Here is a 23,156-nt window from a genome sequence, read left to right as displayed (position 1 = left end):
CTAGAACAGAAGCTGCTGTAAAAAAAAGAAATTAGTACGGCATATAAAATATTGCATGATAACTATAAGAATCTATCAGAAGAGGCTAGAAAGGATTTGGGAGGCAGACTGGATAAGCAATTCACAAAGAAACAATGGGGGGTATATGCATCTTTCCTAGACATGCAACAAAGTCTAGATGATTTAGAATCTTTGCTTGAAAGTGTTTGCATAGGAATTTTTATACCCCAAGTGGACTCCACAGAATTTCTCCTTAGGTAGACAGCAAAGGCTGGAAGTGTGATGGGGAAGAACAAGGTAACTGGGAACATGTTTTCTGGTAGTGTAATGAGTTGGCAGACTTTAAAGATTCCCTGCATACTGGCTGTGCAAACTGGTATAACTAAGGGAATAACTTTTTTTTGAGCTATGATACAGGAAGTACAGTTGTGTACAATTACCATAAATGTAGATGTTAGAGTGTATTCACTGTTGCAGTCATTACATTTGGGTAATCTGCTGGCAGGTTGCCCTCAGTCGGCCTGATTAACAAAGTCTTGGGTCCTGCGTCAGTTGCTGTCCCTTCTTCCATGACGTCAGGTCGTCACGGGTATAAAACATGCATCAGACGCCATTACATCAGTTTTTCTTGCCCCAGATGTCAGATGCCCCCCCCCCAAATGGGGAGCAATATATATATAAAAACATAAAAATATACCTCCAAACAAAAGTAAATACACCAAAAAGGCTTTTAAGCATAATAAAAGTAAGTAGAGGGGGGTGGTGGAAGGGTAACTAGGACTGCAACAGTGAATAGCATCTACATTTATGGTAAGAGTACACAACTGTACTATGTTCTTCGTGTTTCACTGTTGCAGTCATTACATTTGGGTAGATTCTCAAAGCTATGGTTGGGAGGATGGATTTATAAAGCATTAGGACCAGCTATAAGGCCCTGCAAAACAGCAGTGGCAAAGCCAGCTCTGGATTTAGAGAAAATTGGTAAGTGATCATGCTTGGTGAAAGTATGAACTGAATTCCAGGTAGCAGCTTCTAGATTATCCCTGGTAGTAACACCTCTGAGAAAGGCTGTTGAAGTAGATGCAGCCCTGGTGGAATGAGATCTGATCCCCTGGGGAATAGGTTTTCCATGGTACTTGTAACAGAAATTAATACAATGGCTTATCCATTTAGAAATTGTTTGCTTTGAAATAGCCTTCCCCTCTGCCCCTGCAGCAAATCCTACCAGCAGTTGTTCAGATTTTCTTCGAGATTTAGTCCTGTCCAAGTAGAATCCAAGTTGTCTGTGTACATCCAATGAATGCATAATCCGCTCCCCCTTTTTCTGTGGACTGGGAAAGAAAGTTGGCAAATGAATGGACTGATTAAGAGCTACACTGGATACCACCTTGGGCATGAATGATGGACTGGTCCTGAGTGACACCCTGTCCGCATGAAAGATGAAAGGCTCCACTGCCATAAGGGCCTGTAATTCAGATATCCTTCCAGCCGAAGTAATTGCTAAAAGGAAAGCTGTTTACCAGGAAAGAAATTTTAAATCGCAGTAGCAGCTGGCTCGAAAGGACGTAGAGTGAGTTTCTCCAATACAAAGTTAAGGTCCCAGGCAGGGGAAGGAGCACTCCTGGGTGGTCTCAAGTGTTTGGCCCCTCTGAGATACTGCTTTAAAAGAGGATCAGAGAAAGCGGGGGGTTCTGTGTTGTAATGAGCTGAAAATGGCTGAGACATGGATTTTTATGGAAGAAAAAGTCAGGCCCTTGTGAAGCATCTCATTGCAATTCTGAGGTAAATTGGGCACTGTTGTGCTCAACCCTTAAGATTGATTCCAGGCACATAATCTTTTCCATTTGTCAGCATAAGATTTTCTAGTACTAGGTCTTCTCGCCTCCAAAATCACATCCATCACAGTTTGCTGAGGGATGCTAAGGGGGAATTTAAGTTATTAGCCAAGCTGCAAGATTCAATGTTTGGAGCTGAGGGTGCAGAATTTGGTTCTCTTGCTGAGACAGTAAGGAAGGTGTCTGAGGCAGGTGCCACAGAGAAATGTGTGACACACTGCGCAGGAGTGGGTACCAGTGTTGGCGAGGCCAGTCTGGAGCAATCAAAATCATCTTTGGTTTGTCCTGTTTGACTTTTAGTAGAACTTTGGAGAGCAGAGGCAGAGGGAGAAGGCATAGACTGAAAGTTTTTTTCAGCTAATGGACAGAGAATCCACATGTCATGCTTTTTTGTGATGAGTTCTTGTGCAAAATTTGTCCAACTGGTAGTTCTGGGGTGAGGCAAAAAGATCTAGGTCTGGGCTCCCCCATTTGCGTGTCAACATGTTGAAAATCTGTGGTTCCAGTTTCCATTTGTGTGGGTCCATGAGATTTCTGCTTAATTCGTCTGCCAGAACATTTAACTTTCCTGGCAGGATTTGAGCTTGTAGTTGTACTTGGTATCCCAAGGCCGTGTTCCACAATGCCATGGCTAGTCTGCAGAGGGGGTAGGAATGTGTACCCCCCTGCTTGTTTATGTACCACATAACTGTGGTGTTGTCTGCCTTTATCAGTAATTGTCCTGAATGAAGGTAGTCCTTGAAGGCTGTCGGAGCATTCTGTACAGCTAGTATTTCTTTTTGATTGATATGAAGGTGCCTTTGATTTGGGCTCCATTTGCCCTGAAAGCACTTCCCTGCCAGATGAGCCCCCCCATGCATAGCCTGATGCATCTGTAGTTAGGGTTTGGGCGGCAGGGAGTGGCGTGAATGACCGTCCCTTGTTTTGGTGGCAGGCCTCTGCCCACCATAGGAACTCTAGGCACAGGCAAGGTATGACAGGAATCATTATTTCCAGGTTGTGACAACGCTGACGCCATAAACTAAGTACCACAAAGTTTCCTCATATGCAGTCTTGCATATGGAATTAGAAGAATGCAGGAGGCCATGAACCCCAAGGCTTGCAGAATTTGCCTTGCAGATAGCAGAGTTTTTGTGGCCACCGGTTTGAAGTAAGTCACCAAATGAATTTGTTTTTCTGGCGTTAGGAAAGCCATCTGGGCAGTTGTATTCAAGCTTGCACCCAGGAATATAATTTTTTGAGAGGGTATCAGTTGTGATTTATTTTCGTTTATGGTGTACCCTAGACAAGTTAGAACTCTTTTTACAAACGCCAGATGTTTTAGAAGAATGGCCTGGTTTTCTGCCTGAATTAGACAATCGTCCAAGTATGGATATATTTGAATATTTCTTTGCCTGCAAAATGCAATTACTGGAGCCAGGCACTTTGAATACCCTGGGCGCAGTAGACAAGCCAAAGGGTTGTTCAGAGAACTAACAATGCATGCAGCCTGCTTTGAAGCATAGGTACCTTCTGCAAGATTCCCCTGATTGGGATATGCAGATAAGCCTCTTAAATCTAGAGTTGCCAACCAGGCATCTTTGCCTAGCACAGGAAGTAACTGGAGATCAGCATCTTGAAAATTGGAATGTCCAGAAAGGTGTTTAGAGTAGATGGGTCCAGAACTGGACACCATGATTTGTCTTTTTTGGGTACCAGGAAAAGTCTGGAATAGAAACCTTGTCCCTTTTCCTCTTCTGGTACTAGCTGAATAGCTCCCATGTTTAGGAGGGAAAGTACTTGTTTCTGAGCCTCTGCCCACTGATTTGGGGGCAGGTCTGGCCACCCATTTGGGATTGGCAGCGTGTGGAAATGAAATCTGTATCCCTAGGACACGATATTTAACACCCATTTGTCCTGGGTTATAAGTTGCCAGTTTCTGAAATGAAGAGCCAGTTTTCCCCCCAAGGGAGCGGCTAAGAGGTAAGTGCTTGGTAATTGTAAAGGGAAGTCATTGAGACTGTTTACCATAGGGTGGTCCCTTGTAGTTTCCAGATTTGGAAGCGGAAGCACCCCATTGCTTAGTTCTGAAAGTCCCTTGGGACTGAAACCTGGTGCTTTTGGAATGTCTGGGTTTGGCTGGAGTGGCTCTGGAAGGAGTTGGAAAGGACCAGTTCTTAGTAGGCCAGTGTCTACTAAATCTAGGAGGTTGTACTTGTAAGAAATCTTTCACAGTTTGCATAGATTTAGCTTTATCTTCCATTTTTTTAGAACTTCTTCAGTCTTATTGCCAAACAGGTGGTCCTGCTGTAAAGGAGCATCCAAAACTTTTGCTTTAACATAGTCAGGTAGAGATTGCTCCTCAAGCCAAGCATGTTTTCTAAGCACAGACCCAGTAACAGCAGCCCTGCAAGAGTCCTCTAAAGAATCAAAACCACATTGCAAAGTATGTTTGCCAACTTGTTCAGATGAATGTAATAAATCCTGTAAAGCTTTGTTCTCCACACAGTCAGAAATCAACATTTTCTGTTTAAGCAGTCCCATGATATGCTGTTGATATTTTAGCATATGGAATTGACAGTTTAAAGCCCTGATTGCTAAAGTTGAAGAAGTATAAACCTTTTTACCCCATCTATCCAGCGTCCTGGAGTCTCTATCAGAAGGGGTAGGATTTTTAGCAGTAGAAGCTTTAATGCCCATGGAGCCCTGAGAAATGGTTTCAGGGTCCGCAACAGGATTTTTGAAAAGGAATTTGTGGGACTCAGGAACCCTGTAGAACCTGTCTGGTTTGCTAGGGGCTGGTGGCAAGGAATCAGGGGCCATACTGGATTCCGAAAAACACAACAATGTCTAGTACAAGAGGTATAGCTAAAGGCCTATGCTGAGGAAGAAGGAAATCCCTAAGCCTCTTTTTGGATTCAGAGAAATCCTGACTTTCCCAGTGGAAATGCTGCCTTATGGTATGTAAAATTTCCCCAAAAGAGAAATCCTCAGGTAGAGAAGCAGAGGGAAAGGAATCCTCTGCATCAGAGTTCTCAAAAGTAGGTATGGACAAATCCATATCACTAGAAGAGTCAGAAGAAAGAGTCCTGTTCAGAAGATTCATAGTCAAGTTCAATCCTAGGCCTCTTAGGGGGGGGGGGGGGGGGGGTTTGACTACCCCTGATTAGAGTAATTAAATCTTCAGCCATTTAGATCATCTTTTTTTTAAGCATAGGGGCCTGAACATGTGGCCTGGGCGTCAGTTTTTCAGACATAGATCGAGATTTAGGCCTTAGTATTGAAGTTGGAGTCTGTTTAATATGCAAGTCTGTAGGCTTGAATACACTCTCAGCAGCCGGTGCCTGCTCAGCGGCTCCGGACCCATCCAAGGTAGAGACATCTGCGGGTTCCATATGTGAAGCATCTTGTGGCATACCGGACTCTGAATGGGTCTCAGTAGAGGCCTGCGAATCAGAAGTAGTGGGTATCAGGGTCTGCGAAACAAAGAACCAAAATATTTAGATGCAAAAATGTACAGACAACGGATAGTGCGCTGATTAAATAAAGCACAAAGCCGACAGCAAGGTACGTCGTGGTCAGGGCCTAGGCAAGGAATACAGTACAAATGAAAATCCTTATGAGGTATTTGCTTCCCACAAGTAATGCAATTATTAACTTTTCCTGACATTGGTAAGGAGCAAGAAAAAGTTTCCCTAATGTGATACTTGGCTTTTAGTTGGACTTCGGTTCTGAAACTCGAAAACAAAAAATTCAGGAGTTGGCTGACCGGCACTTGCAAACTGCTTCTGCTTTGGGCACCGCGCTGCAAGAAAGACTGATGTAATGGTGTCAGATGCATGTTTTACACCCCTGATGACCTGACATCATGGAAGAAGGGACAGCAACCGACGCAGGACCCAAGACTTTGTTAATCAGGCCAACTGAGGGCAACCTGCCAGCAGATTACCCAAATGTAATGACTGCAACAGTGAAACAAGAACATTTGGAACTGCCTAGACATAGTAAAGGTCTTGCTGAGTCTAATTATTGTGGCTGCCAAAAAAGCAATTCCTAGAAAATGGAACTCAAGTCTAAGCCAACTCGACTAAAGTAGTGAATACAGTAACGGATAAAACAACTGGAACAGAAAAGGTTATGAGCAAATTACATAGGAAAAAATGAGAACTGTGGGAACATTACAGAGGAGGAACAATGTTTAAAAGGCAAGACTTGAATGAGCTATGTAATGTTTGACAATGACTAGATAAGTGATGTATTGTTTGCAACTACAATTATGTCAATATGGTTTTTGTTTTCACTTATATAAATGGTTTGTTTAAAAAAAAATCATCACAAATGAAGTATGAAGGAAAGGAAAAGTTACACAGTCTTAAAATTGTTGGGGTCAGTTATGAAGCATAGTTTAGTTTCAGGCCTGTGAACCTGTTTATTTAGCCTAGATAGATTAAAATCAGTTTAAAGTATGAAATGGAAAAATGCACACCCCCGTCTAAAATCTTACAAAAATGCAGTACTCCATTATCAGTGTTATTTTAATGTAGCCCTCTCATATGTAAAACAGCAACAAGTTTGTGAAATTACAGATACTAGGAACACTAAATATATTAATATACAGCATTTTATCTGACAGCAACTAGTCTCTGATGTGAGCTGACAGTGAAATATGCACAGAATAGGATACTGCAATCATTTTTGTGTAACAGCATAATTTCTGAGGAAATGGAACTTGCAGAAAAACACAGTAAAGAATTTTAAATCCACAGCCACAGAAAAACATTTAAAAAATCTGGAAAGTGATAGATCTGCTGTTGTAATAGTGAATGCATCAGACACGAGTCTATGCTGACTTCAGTGTCTTTAGTAAAAAGTCATGACACACGCAGACATGTGTGGAAGCATGCCAGATCTCAAACAGGTAAGAAAGTACATTTGTGAAGAATTCAAGATGGGGAAAACAATTATATATTACTATTTAGAGACTGACAAAACCTTTCCTGCTGAAAAATAAGATTAGCACAAGCTACCATGCAAATGAAAACACCAAAGCCAAACTGAAGGGAAAAGAACTAAAGACATCTTCTAATGTTGCCACCTACATGCAATTTATGGAACACAAGTATAGTCCAACTCTTCACAGAGAATAAGTCTGTAGAAAAAAAAGTTAGTTGGGATTAATATGGATATGTTATACTAGAAAACTAGAATAAAAATTTCAGAAAATATATGCATCTCATATTTGAGAAGTTATTATATTAGACCCAACTAACAACTGCTTAGAATCAAAATACTTGGTGAAATTCTTTGTAATGTGTGGAATGCTGGCCTAAATGTTGAACTTCAAAGGCAGCCTGTTTGATAATTAAATTCCTGCACCTCTTGGCTGTGCAAGTGTTTCAGGCTGTGGCTGAACCAGATCCACTGTTGAGTCCACTACAAGAATCAAACTTTGGTAAAACACATGCACCTTAAAAGTCTTCAAGTCCAAGACACCAGGACATCATGACATGATTAAGGTTGAAAGATGACAAAGAAACCTCTAACAGAAACAGGCGAGATGCTTGAGAGAAAGCAGACAGAAAAATGACTGCTGGGTGAACAAACTATTGTGCTAGACAAGATGATCCATCCCTGTACCCAGCATAAGCCTGCAGAAGTTAAACTATTTTTTCTCTCAACTCCATAGTTTACCTGAAGCCTGAAATGCATTAAAAGAAAACTTACATTCTCTGGCATGCACCCATTCTTTCCATTTCAGAGTGTCTGGCAATGCTGGTAGGAGACCTTTGCCCATTACTAACGTAGAGCTCTACAGCAAGATTATCTCTGCATGAAATGCTATTTGAGTAAATGCAGCAGGAATACAGACAGCACCTTGGTGGAGAGAGATCTAGGGGGATTACCTTTTGAGTTTTAAAATGTGACTGGAGGTTATTATGTATACAAAGTGCTACCAGGAAGACACTGCCCAACATGGAGAGTGGCTAACAATATACACAGTTTTTAACTTTTTTCAGCATTCACCTTGTCACAGTTTCTTCTGTGTTCCTTCTGTGTTACCAAGCAGAACCCTTTAGGGTCACCCTCTGTGTCATTAAGTGAAAGACCACTAAACCCTCTTCATAAAATCAGCTTGTTGAGCTTACAGAAAATAACTACGAAACCAAAATATAAACCTGAAGCAGTTATTCTACCTTTTAACATGGCCTAGCAGGTGAACACTGGTTCTACAATAAAAATATCCTCAAACTACTACACTGGCAAAACCTGAATCCAAGTCTGAGCATACTACGTGTATCTGCAGATTACTATTTTTCTAACACAATGTTTTTTTTTCTGCAGTTTCACAACATGCAGGCAACACTTCTCTGTTAAGCAATGCAAGCCAAGAAGTGATACCAATACCATCTTATCAGCCAATGAGACTCAAGCACTTGAGAAAGACACGCTCTGCTCACCTCTTCCAATCTACGCCTCTGCTCCTTTTGTTCTTCAATTCGTTTTTGTCTTTCATGCAATAGCTGTTTCTTGTGCTCCTCTGGGTCCCTGCGCTGGACTGCCAGTTGCTGCTGTTGCTTGATAATTTCAGAGTTGTTTTTGTTTTCCTGTTGGAGACGCAGGAACTCCCGACGTAGAGTGGACTCCCCAGGAATGTTCACAATCGAACTGCACAGAGTTAGGAACACAAGTTCACCCAAAAAAAAATACATTTATTCTTCCTTCTTGAAGCAAGTAATTGCACATAAAGAAAACATTACACGGCTCTAACTAAAAACTTCTGTAAGTCATATACATTTGAAGATGCAATGAAGGATTTCATACAGTCTAGTGCAGTCAATCTTCAAATTTAAAAAAATGTATACAGTGGATAGTTCCATTAAACAATTCACACACAAGAATACGTAAAAATCAAATTATCTGAAAAGAAATATAAATAAGCTACAAACATCAATGAAATATTCTAGAACTTCAACATACAACATAAGAAACTGAAGACAAAATATCCAGTTCTGGTCAATGAAAGGGAGCTAATTGGAGAATTACACTGGCCAAGGTTGCCTCATACGTTCAAGGCATTTGGTTCTGTCACTTAAGTATGGCTCAGCTTGTTCAGTTCTGGGTTCATGTAAATGGTTACACCTCTGCAATATAAATCAACAGTCAGGAAATCAACATGATAATGGGTTATTGGTCTGGGGACAAGAGTATACAAGGGGGTAGAAAGATCATCATGGTGATGTGGTGTGGCTTGGTGGAAGGCAGTCTGAAAATAGAAATACAAATATGAAATTATAAGCAATATCCACTTTATAGCCTGCTCCTTCTTTCAGCATTTGTTCTATCACAGCATATTTTATCTTACTAATGCAACAGACCAAGCTTGCAATCTAAATAGATTCCTTGCTTCTTTAATAAGCATCCATGGTCACAGTAAGACCTTGTGCTCTTGCAAACAGCACATGATTAACAGCAAGTTCAATTTGGCGTCAATTTTTGAACTTTAACTACTGCCACACTGTGGTCATCCTCTGAGAAAAGCAAAAGTATTAAATTATCTTCAAGGCTTCTTCCCCACAGAGGTGCATAACTGTGCCTTTCAGTCTTATCTATTCATCTCAGTGGCGAATAAATGAATTTCTGGATCCACAGCTTCCAATTTCTGCTTAACTGCCTTGCACAGGAATTCTTGTGGCTGTAACGGCACTATTTCTTTAGCTGTAGGTTGCACTTCAGCACATCTAAACACAATGTTTTCAAAGTTCCTTCACCTCTAAATTTCATAAGGATGCTCATGAAACATACTGTAGAGATGTGCATACAGACATTCTGAATTAATGTGATGTCTGGCAGCTGGAGCAGAGGGTTTAGTCTGGGAGATGTAGTTCCTGTGGTACAAGGTTCAACTCCTCCTGGCCTCTTTTGCCTTTTGCGTGACTGAGTAAGTCACTTAACTTGCTCCCTGGTTGCCACCGAGAAAAGGGGCTGTGTCTACTGAAAATTTTTTCACCACTGAAACTACTAGTACAAATGAGAGGAAAGAAATGCAGTTTAAGGTACCTCTGAATACTACCCCTAATCTGAGGTTCAGCAATCTTGTAGTCAACATATGCAAGGAGAAGGGGCACAGCCAACTCATATCATGTGGATGTGGGTAGTATCCAAATCACCATGGGGGACACATCACTGGTGTAAACAGTATGAACTTAACTGCTCACCCTCCAGATTTCAACAATTTTTCAAACATTCTGGTTTCACAGTTTTGGATATCATACATGCGACAGGAAGCCACACAATACAAGTGCTACCAATCAGCACAAGTTCTTTTTGGTGGCAAAGTTGGGTACCACAGGAATATGCACTTTTAGTTAGGCACAAGCATATTTAGAAATATCTATAAATACCAGTTACACTACACAGCTTGTCCCAAGAGCTCTGTATAAAAAAAATAAATAAATAAAACTGGGCTCTTAGCAAAATCCCTTCTGGGGACAAGTTATAAAACTTAATCTGTTGACCATAACCAGTGACACGCTGACGGCTCAAGTTAGGACAAACATGGAAATTGAACCCCCCCACAACAACCAGTAGTAACAAATAGTTATTTTAACTGCTGGGTCTGTGAGCTTGCTATCATCCTCCTGGATGTCTTCAACAGCAGCGGAGAGCTGCTTAACTACATCCCTCAGTCTGCAAAGTAAGACTTCTTATCTGGGACCAATGAGGCCTGGAAGAAAAGGAGGGTGTGAAGAGGGATACACAAAGGAGTTTCACAGTGGAAAATGTAGTCTTACTTTTTAAAATATCATCCCTCATATCTGAGAAGGAAAGCCAAAAAGAAAGTCACCTCCAGGGGTGCTTGGGATGGACCTGAAGTTGAACTGCTGAGGTTTCTCCACTAAGGAATATATCCTCAAAGATGCTAAAAGAATATGGGCCCAAGCCTTAGATCCCACCCACAGTGTCAACCCTAACAACTGCATCACGGTACATGGCAAACCATTTCAGAAGCCAGAGAAATGGTCCAAATATGGCAAAATGCTGACTGCATATAGAAAAGTTTGGACTGTTTTTGCATTTGCCTAATCCATAACTCCCCCATGGAGCCAACTAAGCCAGATCTCCTCTAAACCAGAACTCTACAACAACAGAAGGGTGAAAACTTATGCTTACATCTGCCTTTTCTCCAAGGCTATGCAACTTTGAAGGTACTACACTGATAACTGGTTTTGCATGCAAAGCTCCCACATGATACCTACCACTACCTATACTACATGGCAGTAAATAGGTCCATTATTGCTTTGCTCAACAGGAACTGGAAAGTTGAAGAAATATCTAAAAGCCTAAGGGGAATCTTCAATGTCAAGTCTTAACACCTCTTTTCCACTGAACACATGGAAAATGTTATCAAGTCTGGTGAGCAACCATTACTCGCTTAACTCCCTATTTCAAGAGAAAAGCTATGGCCTTAGTACTGTAAATAGAGTTCTAGATGGAATAAGGGAAAATCTGAGAAAGTTTAAAGTAAACCAAAGGAAATAAAGACCTACAAAGCACAGTCTCTTGCTTTGAATAAGAAACAAGATGCGAGAAAAGTCCACCTGTTAAATATATGCATACAAATGTTTTTATTTTTCTACTTACAAAAACAGCAAACCATTTAAAAATACGTGGGGGGAGGGGAGCAAATGACAGGAAAAAGGGAAAACAAAATGTATGGTATGACACTACAGCTGACGTAACTCAACCTGAAACTGAGGAACTTGCAGCTTTTTCCTTTCTCCATACTTTCTCTTCTCTACCTGCACCCAAACAACCTAGCAGTTTTCTCAGTAGCAGGAACCAGGTATCCTCCAGGCTTTGAAAGACCTATACAATCTATCTGCTCCTATCATGGAATCCCACCAGCTCAGAAACTACAGCTCATTAGCAGGGAAGTAAGGGCCAACTTACTGGTCCCAAGTGGGGTGGGCCTACCATCTTCTCTTGCAGAACCTCTTCCCCAAAATCAGCTCTTATTAGCTCAGCTGTGTACTGCCTCAAGAGAAATGCACCTCTGCATACTGAGCTCACCTCACTTTACTGTTTGACTATACATAACATGGCAGACTTGCTAGTCTCAAGTTCCACTTTATGCAACATCTAGTGCTCGCAATAGGTGTCACATGTCACAAGCCACAGTAACCTCCAGTCAAGATGTAATGGCTTTTAACTACCATCCTCCTATGCCAATGGCACTATTCATTATGACAGTCCTGGCTTACCCGGCTACACCACAGAAATGGCTTATGCAGCTCTTTTCCTAAAAGCCAAATGTAGTACTAAGAGGGGAGTCTGGGAGTACTGGGTAAATATTCAAAACCTAAGTAAACAGTGAATCATAACCCTGCAGAGTTCCAAGAAAGGTCTCGACATTTAAGGCTTGCTTAATGGCATTTTTCAAAGGTCTACAATGTTCCACTCTAAATGTATTGTGATCAGCAAAGTGCTCATCAAAGAGGATGGCCAGCTTTTTTTTTTTTATTCAAAATATAATGTGCAACAGTGATGAACTATAACATACTTTTTCAGATAGTGACAAATCAAATCTGACTGTAAAACAGTACATCCATTATTACTATAATTCCATGAGATGTCATATAAAACAAGCCAGAACTCTCTTTGCTCAATGATTTGTCCTTTGACGTGCCTTAGTAATCTATGAGTGGGAAATGGTGTGAATCACATGGAAATAAACATAAAGCACATCTAATTTTAAACCATGATTATAAGAGTCTGCATATAATAGCTAAAAGAATGATAAATCTTTTGCCACAACTGATCGATATGAATCAATGTGGTTTTGGGGGGGGGGGGGGGGGGGTAAAAGGAACAGTAATCTTAAAGACAAGCTTGAAAGTCTCTCTCTTTCGGCTTTTCCCGGTTAGGGGTCACCACAGCGGAACTCCGGTCCGCTAATGATTGGCAGTAGAGTTTTACGTGCTGGATTGCCGGGCCTAACGTACAACCTTCAACGAAGGAACGCCCGTTCACGCATCTCGCCATACAGAAGACGCTCCAACTGAGAATCGAATGAGCAACGTCTGTGAGGCGACAACGCTACTGCAGCACCACCACCGCAGTCTCCAAAGACAAGCTTGAAAGTAATTACAATAATTGGTCTCTTACTCTGGTAGTGTTAGAAAAATCACAAAGTGTGGCTGTCACAGCCAATGTAGATTTATCAATGACAACTAATATATCTTTATCAGGATATAAAATTACCATTGGTTATCGGGACATTATAATTATGGAACAAAAGGGATGGTTTATATCACTTCTCATATATCCTGTGGTAAGTTTTTAACAAGGGGAGGGCAGATTGACCATCAGATAAAGGATTTGTGAGCATAATTATGGTGTCAAAACCAAAAGATTCAACGATTGCCATTCATAAACATGCACAATATTGTACCAGTTTCAAATATTCATATTTTTGTATTGGAATAAGTTCCTTATTCAGTACATGTTGGAAACTAGGAAAATAGGATTGAATACATGGAGCTTTTGCAATTGAGATAAAATTCTGGGGCATCTCCAGGTTTAAATGATTACATATCTATTAACTGTTTTAAAAATGAGGGTTACCAAAAGTACAGTTGTGTACCTACCATAAATGTAGATGTTCGAGTGTATTCACTGATGCAGTCATTACTCTTGGGTTATCCTGCTGGCAGGCTACCCGCAGTCGGACAGAATTCCAAAGTCTAGGTCCAGCGTCGGTTGCTGTCGCCTCTTCCCTGATGTCAGTGCGCCAGGGGTATAAAAGATGCAGCAGATGCCATTTTCTTCAGTTTTTCTTGCCCCAGATGTCAGGTGCCCCAAAATAGGTAGGCTGAAAAATATATCAATAAGAAATGCATGCACAAAAATAACATTTCCTTCATCTACAAGCAAATACACCAAAAAGGTTGTATAGGATAGAGAAGTGCAGATAAGTCCCAGCAAAGAGAAGGGGGATGGAGGGTGGGTAAACTGGACTGCAACAGTGAATACACTTGAACATCTACATTTATGGTAGGTACACAAAGTACAGTTTTGTACCTACCATAAATGTAGATGTCCGAACTGGATAGCATCTGCAGTCCTTACAAATGGGTTGTCCTGTCGTCAGGCAGCCCTTCGGTCGGCCGGATTCCAAAGTCTGGGTCTGGCCTCGACTGGTGTCGCACTTCACCCGACGTCATCTCTGCTGGTCTTCGGGTATAAAGGCATCAGCCGACGCCATTTTCCTCCATGTTTCTTGCCCCAGATGCCAGTTGCCCTCTTGGAAAGCTAAATTTTTGGGTAAATGCCAATGTTTCCAAAAGGTAGAAGGCAAACACAAAAAATAAGCATGTATGTACATATATACAAACAAATACACCATAAGAGATCCCTCCCAGCTAGCTATTAGGTGGGTAAATACCCTAGGAGTACCACAGAGGGGAAGGAGGGTGGGTAATCCTGACTGCAGATGCTATCCTGTTCGGACATCTACATTTATGGTAGGTACAAAACTGTACTATGTCCTTCAAGGATGCATCTGCAGTCCTTACAAATGGGTAGAATACCATAGCCAAACTAGGGGAGGAGGAAGAAGAATTATGGTGTAGTTAGGATCCCTTGCAAAACAGCAGTGGCAAACCCTGCTCGGGATCTAACGTATAGAGTTAAGTTATAATGCTTGGCAAATGTATGCACGGAGGTCCAAGTAGCAGCCTCAATAATGTCCTTGGTAGCCACTCCTCGTAAGAAAGCTGTGGTAGTGGCTGTAGCCCTTGTAGAATGAGGCCTTATGTTCTGTGGAATTTGCTTTCCATGGTAGGAGTAACAGAATCTTATGCAATTTCCTATCCACTTGGAGATTGTCTGTTTGGAAATTGCTTTTCCTTCCCTTCCTGTTGCATAAGGTACTAGAAGCTGGTCAGTTTTTCTATAGCCCTTGGTTCTGTCCAGGTAGTAGCGCAACTGTCTATGTACATCCAAGGTATGCAGCAGTCTTTCCCCCCTGTTCTGTGGATTGGGAAAGAAGGTAGGTAAGTGGATTGCCTGGTTTAGAGACACTCTGGATACCACCTTAGGCATAAATGTAGGATTAGTTCTCATGGACACTCTATCTTGATGGAAGATTACGAAAGGGTTGTACTGCCATTAAAGCCTGTAGTTCCGAAACCCTTCTTGCTGAAGTAATTGCCAGTAGGAAAGCAGTTTTCCAGGAAGATCTGCTGTTGCTGCTGGTTCGAATGGAGGGAGTGCCAATTTTTCTAGCACAAAGTTCAAGTCCCATGCTGGTAATGGTGGTTTCCTAGGAGGTTTTACATTCTTAATTCCTCTGAGGAACTGCCTGAGTAGAGGATGTGAGAAGACAGGGGGATCGAAGCTGTATTCTGCAGAAATAGCTGATGCATGTATCTTGATGGAGGAATAGGACAGGCCTGTATGGAGAAGCTCTGCCAAATACTCCAGGATGTTGGCAATATCTATCTTTGACGCATCTTTCCCTCTTTCAGTACTCCAAATGACAAACCTTTTCCATTTTCCTGCATAGTTCCTTCTTGTTGAAGGTCTGCGGGCCTCAAGGATAATGTCTTTAACCCTTTGGGATAAATCTGGGTTAGTTGCTCTTATGTAATGTTCCAGGCAGTCAGTTGCAGAGTTTTCAGGTTTGGATGCAGGATGTTGTAGTCGCTCTGAGTTAACATCAAAGGAATCAGGGGTAGTGTCCACGTTCCCCCAGAGACATGCTCCTCAGCAATGGATACCAATGTTGTCTTGGCCAATTTGGAGCTATCAGAATTATCCTTGGATGTTCCTCTTTGATTTTCAGTAGTACCTTGTGCATCAAAGGAAGAGGTGGAAATGCATATGCTGTCAGGCCTTTCCAACTGAAGGATAGAGAGTCCACCTTCCAAGCAAGTGGGTGGTATGTCCTTGTGCAGAATTTCTTGAGCTGGTGATTGAGTGGGGATGCGAATAGGTCTATTTGTGGCATTCCCCATTTCTTTGTGATGGCCTTGAAGATGTCCGGGTGTAGCATCCATTCGTGAGCATCCGAGGTAGTTCTGCTTAACATGTCTGCTAGGATGTTTTCTTTTCCCGGTACAAATATTGCCTGTAACTGAATGTTGTAGCTCAGAGCCATATTCCATAGGTCCAGAGCCATTCGGCATAGGGGGTATGAATGAGTGCCTCCCTGTTTGTTGATGTACCACATGACTGTGGTGTTGTCTGTCCTTATCAATTGTCCTTCTTTGAGGAATGGTCTGAAATTCTGGATTGCTAGTTTTACTGCCAGCATTTCTTTTTGATTTATGTGCAGGTGCAGCTGATCTGGAGTCCATAAGCCTTGAATGCATTTGTCCAGCATGTGGGCCCCCCAACCTAGGTCTGAGGCGTCCGTTGTGATGGTTTGGCTTGTTTGAATGTTGTGGAAGGACAAACCTGGGTTTGACTGGCATGCCTGAGCCCACCATAGGAACTCTTGTTTCAGGCATGGGATTAGTGGTATTTCGGTTTCTAAGCTGTGCCTGTGTTGAGACCATAAATTCTTTAGGTACCACTGTAGCTTTCTCATATGCAGTCTGGCATGGGGGACCAGGATTATGCAGGATGCCATGAAGCCCAAGGCCTGCAGTACTTTCCTTGCTGTTAGTTTATTCTGCGTTGTTAATGCCAAGAAGTAAAGAGGAAGTTGTTCTTGTTTTTCTGCAGTTAGGAATGCCATCTGTTTTACTGTGTCCAATTCTGCACCCAAGAAGGTTCTTGTTTGGGATGGTATCAGTCTTGACTTTTTTAAATTGACTGTGTATCCCAGGGCTTGTAGTAAGCAAATGACTCTTTGTAAGTCTTGTGTCAGCTTGTTTTTGTTGTCCGCTTGTATCAGGCAGTCGTCCAGGTATGGATAAATTTGGATTCCCTGTAGCCTGCAATGAGCGATTACTGATGCCAGGCATTTCGTGAACACTCTGGGCGCAGTAGATAAGCCAAAGGGCAATGCTGAGAATTGATAATGCTCTGATCCTGCAAGAAATCTGAGGTATCTTCTGCAATTTGGTCGTATGGGGACGTGCAGGTATGCCTCCTTGAGATCTAGAGTTACCAGCCAACACTCCTTGCCCAGCATGGGAAGAAGTTGCTGTAGGGTCAGCATTTTGAATTTTGGAACAATGATGAATGTGTTTAAAGCGGACAGGTCGAGAATAGGTCTCCAACTTTTCTCTTTTCTTGGTACTAGGAAGAGTCTGGAGTAAAATCCTTTGCCCTGTTCTGTAGGTGGTACCCTTTCCACAGCTCTCATCTTTGTTAATTGAGCTATTTGTTTTAGAGCTTCTGTCTTTTGATTTGGTGGTAGGTTTGGCATTCCTCTTTTCACTGGTAAGGTGTGGAAATGAAACCTGTAGCCTTGGTCTATAGTTTGCAAAATCCACTTGTCTCTTGTGATATAGTGCCAATTTTTTGAAAATAAGGCTAACTTTCCGCCTAAGGGTGCTGCTATTTGTTCCCTGGTAGGCGGTGTCAGAGCCAAGTCACTGTGATTGTCCGGTTGCAGTGGTAGTGGTTGTATCTGTGCCTCGTTGGTTATTGCCTTGCCACTGGCGTCCCCTGTAGGCACCTCCTCTGGATTGATTTCTGCCTCTGGAACGTCTATTCCTGCCTCTCTGAGATTTAGAGGAGTCTGGAAAGGACCAATTTTTGGAAGGCCAGTTCCTGCTAAACCTTGGGGGCTGAACCTGTAAGAAATCTTTAACTGTCTGTACAGATTTTGCCTTCTCTTCCATTTTCTTCATTACTTGTTGGGCAAGAGAACCAAATAGACTGACCTTATCCATGGGAGCATCTAATAGCTTTGCTTTAACATGATCCGGCAAGACCTGTTCTTTCAACCATGCATGCCTTCTTATAACTGTGCCAGTCATGGCTGATCTAAATGAAGCCTCCAGTGCATCATAGCCACATTTTAAAGAATGGTTACTAACCTGCAGAATGTTATTCACCATTTCTAAAACATATTTCTTATCTAAGGAATCATCAGAGGACAGTTTCTTAGTTAACTGATCAAGCATAAACTCTTGGTATTGGATCATATGAAACTGACAGTTCAAAGCTCTAGCTGAGAGAGTAGCAGAGGTGTATACTTTTTTACCCCATCTCTCTAAGGACCTGGATTCCCTTTCAGAAGGGAGAAGGTTTTTCGCTGAGGTCGAAGCTACTGCCTTAGGCCCCTGGGAGATAGTCTCAGGATCTGCAAGAGGAGCCTTGTATAAGTGGTGATGAGTGTCCGGTACCCTGTAAAACCTATCGGGCTTGGCAGGGGCTGGAGGTAAAGTATCAGGAGCAGTGCAAGCATCATTAAATGCATCATCCACAACAGGAAGAACTGGAGGTATAGCCAAGGGCCTATGTTGCGGTAAGTCTAGAAAGGTCCTAAGCCTTTTTCTTGAATCTGAGAAATCTTGTCCCTGCCATTGGAATTGCTCTCTCATGGCATGTAAGGTTTCCCCAAAGGAAAATTCCTCTGGTGGAGAGGCAGAAGGTATAGATTCTTCAGCATCGAAATCTTCATAAGTAGAAAAAGGAGCCTCTGGATGGTCTGTATTGTCTGTATCATCAGAAGAGTCATCTGAGGACACTGGCTCAGGGGGCTCTGCTCTAGGTCTCTTTTCTGGAGGTTGAGAGGCCCTGTCTGGGTGAGATTGGGATCCCCTTATTAAAGAGATGAGATCCTCTGCCAGAGTAAGCATTTGGGAACTGGAACTGGGCCTGTGAGAGGGGGGCTTAACAGGCACAGACTTAGCAGATTTGGCTGCTTTAGCCCTGGCAAAGGCCTTTATAGACATGGCTGCAGGAGGCCTAGCAGCACCACGTGCTGGGGTAGAGACATCCAAAGGGATGGTGTCCGATAATTCTAGAGAAACCACATTAGTAGGCAAAACTTCAGAGGCCGATTCAACTAGGGTAGCAGGGGCCTCGGTAGTAGTCATGGATTCGGCTGAAGATTGGCCCGTTTGCTCGGTTTCGGCCGAAACCGAGACACTCGCGGTTTGCTTAACCATGGTTTGGGCCGAAACCGCGGACCACGAGTGTCGGTCTTTTTCTTTGCGTTTCTTAATTTGAGAAGTCGGAGGATCAGACGGCATAATGTACGCAAAATCTGAGCCGAAAAACTGTTCAGCAAACTCCGACCGACGCCTAAGCGTTCGTCGGTTGAAGGAAGCACAGGCTAAACAAGCTGCTACGTCGTGGTCTGGGCCTAAACAAGGTAAGCAGTAAGAGTGGAAATCTTTATGAGGTATTTGTTTCCCACAAGTTAAACAGTTATTCACTTTTTCTGACATCGGCTGAGGCAAGAAAGAGTCCCCAACGGGGTACTTAGCTTTTTAGAAGTCTTCGAAGTAGTATTCGGTAGTAGTAATCTCTGGATCTGACCGACCGGCACTTGCGAACAGCTTCTGCTTCGGGCGCCACGCGGCAAGAAAGACCGAGGAAAATGGCGTCGGCTGATGCCTTTATACCCGAAGACCAGCAGAGATGACGTCGGGTGAAGTGTGACACCAGCCGAGGCCAGACCCAGACTTTGGAATCCGGCCGACCGAAGGGCTGCCTGACGACAGGACAACCCATTTGTAAGGACTGCAGATGCATCCTTGAAGGACATCTGTAATATGTTCATCGTGTTTCACTGTTGCAGTCATTACTCTTGGGTTGAATCCCAAAGCTGAGGATGGGTGGCTGGGCTAAATAGGATTAGGAGAGGCTATGAGGCCCTGCAGAACAGCAGTGGCGAAGCCTGCTCTGGACTTAGAGTAGAGAGGCAAGTGGTAGTGCTTTGTAAAGGTGTGCACTGAACTCCAAGTTGCAGCCTCTAAGATTTCTTTGGTTAGTACTCCTCTGAGGAAGGCTGCTGAAGTGGCTGCTGCTCTGGTGGAATGAGGCCTAATGCCCTTAGGCACTGATTTGCCATGTTGAGAATAGCAGAAACGGATGCAATGGCCTATCCATTTAGAAATGGTCTGTTTTGAGATAGCCTTTCCTTGTGATCCTGCAGCATATGACACAAAGTTGCTCAGTCTTTCTGAAAGCTTTAGTTCTGTCCAAGTAGAAGCATAACTGCCAGTGTATATCCAAAGAATGCAGAATTTTCTCACCCTTGTTCTGTGGATTTGGGTAAAAGGTAGGCAAGTGAATGGTTTGATTGAGGGCCACACTGGACACCACCTTAGGCATAAATGTAGGGTTTGTCCTCAGAGAAACCCTGTCTGGATGAAAAATAATGAAAGGTTCCACAGACATGAGTGCTTGTAAAGTACAGTTTTGTACCTACCATAAATGTAGATGTTAGAGTGCTAATACAGCTGAAGTCATAACAGATGGGTTCTCCTGCCGTCAGGCGGGTCCTCGGTCGGCCGAATTCCAAAGTCTAGGTCCGGCGTTGGTTGTCGTCGCTTCTTCCCTGACGTCAGTGCGACAGGGGTATAAAAGAACCAGCCGATGCCATTTTCTTCAGTTTTTCTTGCCCCAGATGTCAGGTGCCCCCAGAAGGAAGGCAATACATAAAATTATGTAGTAATGCAATGCAATATAATCAAAAAACAGTAGTTGCAAGCAAATACGCCATAAAAGAATACCCCTAGAGGGGAAGGAGGGAGGGAAACCTGGACTGCAGCTGTATTGGCACTCGAACATCTACATTTATGGTAGGTACAAAACTGTACTATGTTCATCGTGCATACAGCTGCAGTCATAACAGATGGGTAGAATCCCAAAGCTAAGAAAGGGGTGGTAGGCACTAGGTGGAACTAGGAGGAACCAAAATGCCCTGCAAGACTGCAGTGGCAAAGCCTGCTCTAGATTTGGAGTATAATGGTAGGTTGTAGTGTTTGGAGAAGGTATGCACAGAACTCCAAGTGGCTGCTTCCAAAATATCCTTGGTAGGAACTCCTCTGAGGAAGGCTGCAGAGGTGGCTGTGGCCCTGGTGGAATGAGTTCTAATGCCTGTAGGTACAGTTTTGTCATGAAAGGAATAGCAAAAGCGTATGCAGTGGGCTATCCATTTTGAGATGGTCTGTTTGGAAATTGGCTTTCCTTGAGCTCCTACCGCATAGGCCACAAAGAGCTGTTCTGATTTTCTGAAAGGTTTTGTTCTGTCCAACGCAGTAGCCTGTGGATGTCCAAGGAATGTAGTAATCTCTCTCCTTTGTTTTGAGGATTGGGATAAAAAGTAGGTAAATGTATGGCCTGATTTAAAGCTACCCTGGATACCACTTTAGGCATAAAGGACGGGTTGGTTCGTAAGGAAACTCTGTCCTGATGGAAGATAAAAGGCTGGACAGCCATGAGAGCCCGTAGTTCTGAAACTCTACGAGCTGAAGTGATAGCCAGAAGGAAAGCTGTTTTCCAGGACAAATATTGCAAATCTGATGAGGCAGCTGGCTCAAAAGGAGGCAAAGTCAGTTTTTCCAGAATGAAACTGAGATCCCAAGCAGGTATTGGTTGTTTCCTTGGAGGTCTTAAATTCTTAGCCCCTCTGAGGAACTGTCTTAAAAGAGGGTGAGAGAATAAAGGAGGATCTGTGTTGTATTCTGCAGAAATGGCTGAGGCATGGATTTTGATGGAGGAGAACGAAAGTCCACTGCTTAGCAGTTCAGCCAAATATTGTAGTATTTGAGGTAAATTCAGTTTTCCAGGGTTCTGGCCCTTTTTCTCATTCCAGACACAAAAACATTTCCATTTTGCGGAGTAAGCTTTTCTAGTTGATGGCCTTCTTGCCTCCAAAATGACATCCTGCACCTCCTTGGAGAGTAGGGCCTGCTGTGATGCTAAGGAATCTTCCATGCGGCTAGATTGAGTGTTTTTAGCTGACTGTGAAGAGTTTTGAAGCTGTGCTGAGTCAGAAGAAGAGGCATTAGAGGTAGGGTCCATGGAGGGGAATGCGTCAGGCTCCTCAAGAGTGGGTACCAGTGTTGCTTTGGCCAGTCCGGAGCAATGAGGATCATCTTTGGTCTGTCTGCTCTGGTCTTCAATAGGACTTTGGGCCGCAGAGGAAGAGGCGGGAAGGCATAAACTGTCATTGATGTCCAACTGAAAGAGAGAGCGTCCACTCTCCAGGCCTTTGGATGGAAGATCCTAGAGCAGAATTTTGTCAATTGATGATTTTTGTGGGTGGCAAAGAGATCTATGTCTGGCCTTCCCCATTCTTGTATTATTTCTGTAAAAACTTTTGGATGCAACTTCCATTCGTGTGGATCTGTCATATTCCTGCTTAGGTTGTCTGCCAGCGTGTTTTCCTTGCCTGGCAAATACTGTGCTTGTAGTTCCATTTGTAAGTCCATGGCCATGTTCCAAAGTGACATGGCCAGTCTGCATAGGGGATAAGAATGTGTTCCTCCCTGCTTGTTTATGTACCACATAACTGTGGTGTTGTCCGTTCTTATCAATAGTTGACCTGGTTGTAGAAGGTCTTTGAAAGCTATAATAGCATTTATTACTGCTAGCATTTCTTTTTGATTGATGTGAAGGTGCTTTTCTTTTTGGGACCATTTGCCCTGAATACACCGGTCTGTCATGTGCGCCCCCCAGGCGTAGTCTGTTGTGATGGCTTGATTTGCTTGAGGCTTGCTGAATGGAAGACCTGTGTTTGTTTGACATGCTTGAGCCCACCACAGAAATTCCTTTTGCAGACATGGAATTAGTGGTATTATTGTTTCCAAACTGTGGCTGTGTTGAGACCATATGTTTTTTAGGTACCATTGTAGTTTTCTCATATGCAGCTTTGCACATGGGATTAGTAAGATGCAAGATGCCATGAATCCCAGAGCCTGCAGGATTTTCCTTGCAGTCAGCCTGGTGCAATTTGCCAGTGTTCTGAAATATTGAATTAGTTGCCCCTGCTTCTCTGGCGTGAGGTAGGCCATCTGGGTGTTTGTGTCCAAATTGGCACCCAGGAAAATTATATTCTGAGAGGGTATTAGCCTTGATTTCTCTGTTGACTGTGTATCCCAGAGAGTTTAATAACATTATTACATAAGCCAGATGTTTCAGAAGAATGTGCTTGCTGTCCGCTTGGATCAGGCGGTCGTCCAAATAAGGGTCTATTTGTATCCCTTGAAGTCTGCAGTAGGCAATTACTGATGCCAGGCATTTCGTGAATACTCTGGGCACAGTAGATAAGCCAAAGGGCAATGCAGAGAATTGATAATGGGTTGAACCTGCAAGAAATCTGAGGTATCTTCTGCAATTTTGTCTGATTGGGACATGCAGGTATGCCTCCTTGAGGTCCAATGTTACCAGCCAAGACTCCTTGCCCAGCATGGGAAAAGTTGCTGT

General features: G+C 42.9%; 1 protein-coding gene across 1 annotated transcript in view; it reads right to left on the bottom strand.

Annotated features, from left to right (window-relative positions):
- MINK1 (misshapen like kinase 1) overlaps nucleotides 1-23,156 on the bottom strand; it is a 1,658,622-nt gene that overhangs the window by 948,232 nt on the left and 687,234 nt on the right. The window contains exon 15 of the mRNA XM_044077078.1: nucleotides 8,273-8,480. Within this exon, the coding sequence (XP_043933013.1) occupies nucleotides 8,273-8,480 (208 nt within the window). The remainder of the gene's footprint in view (nucleotides 1-8,272; nucleotides 8,481-23,156) is intronic.

This window comes from Protopterus annectens, chromosome 7.part0 (assembly GCF_019279795.1).
Source record: "Protopterus annectens isolate FY-2018-M chromosome 7.part0, PAN1.0, whole genome shotgun sequence".
In the NCBI taxonomy this organism is placed as follows: Eukaryota; Metazoa; Chordata; order Ceratodontiformes; family Protopteridae; genus Protopterus; species Protopterus annectens.
Note: the sequence above shows the minus strand (reverse complement) of the source record. Positions and strands in the feature narration are given on the sequence as shown.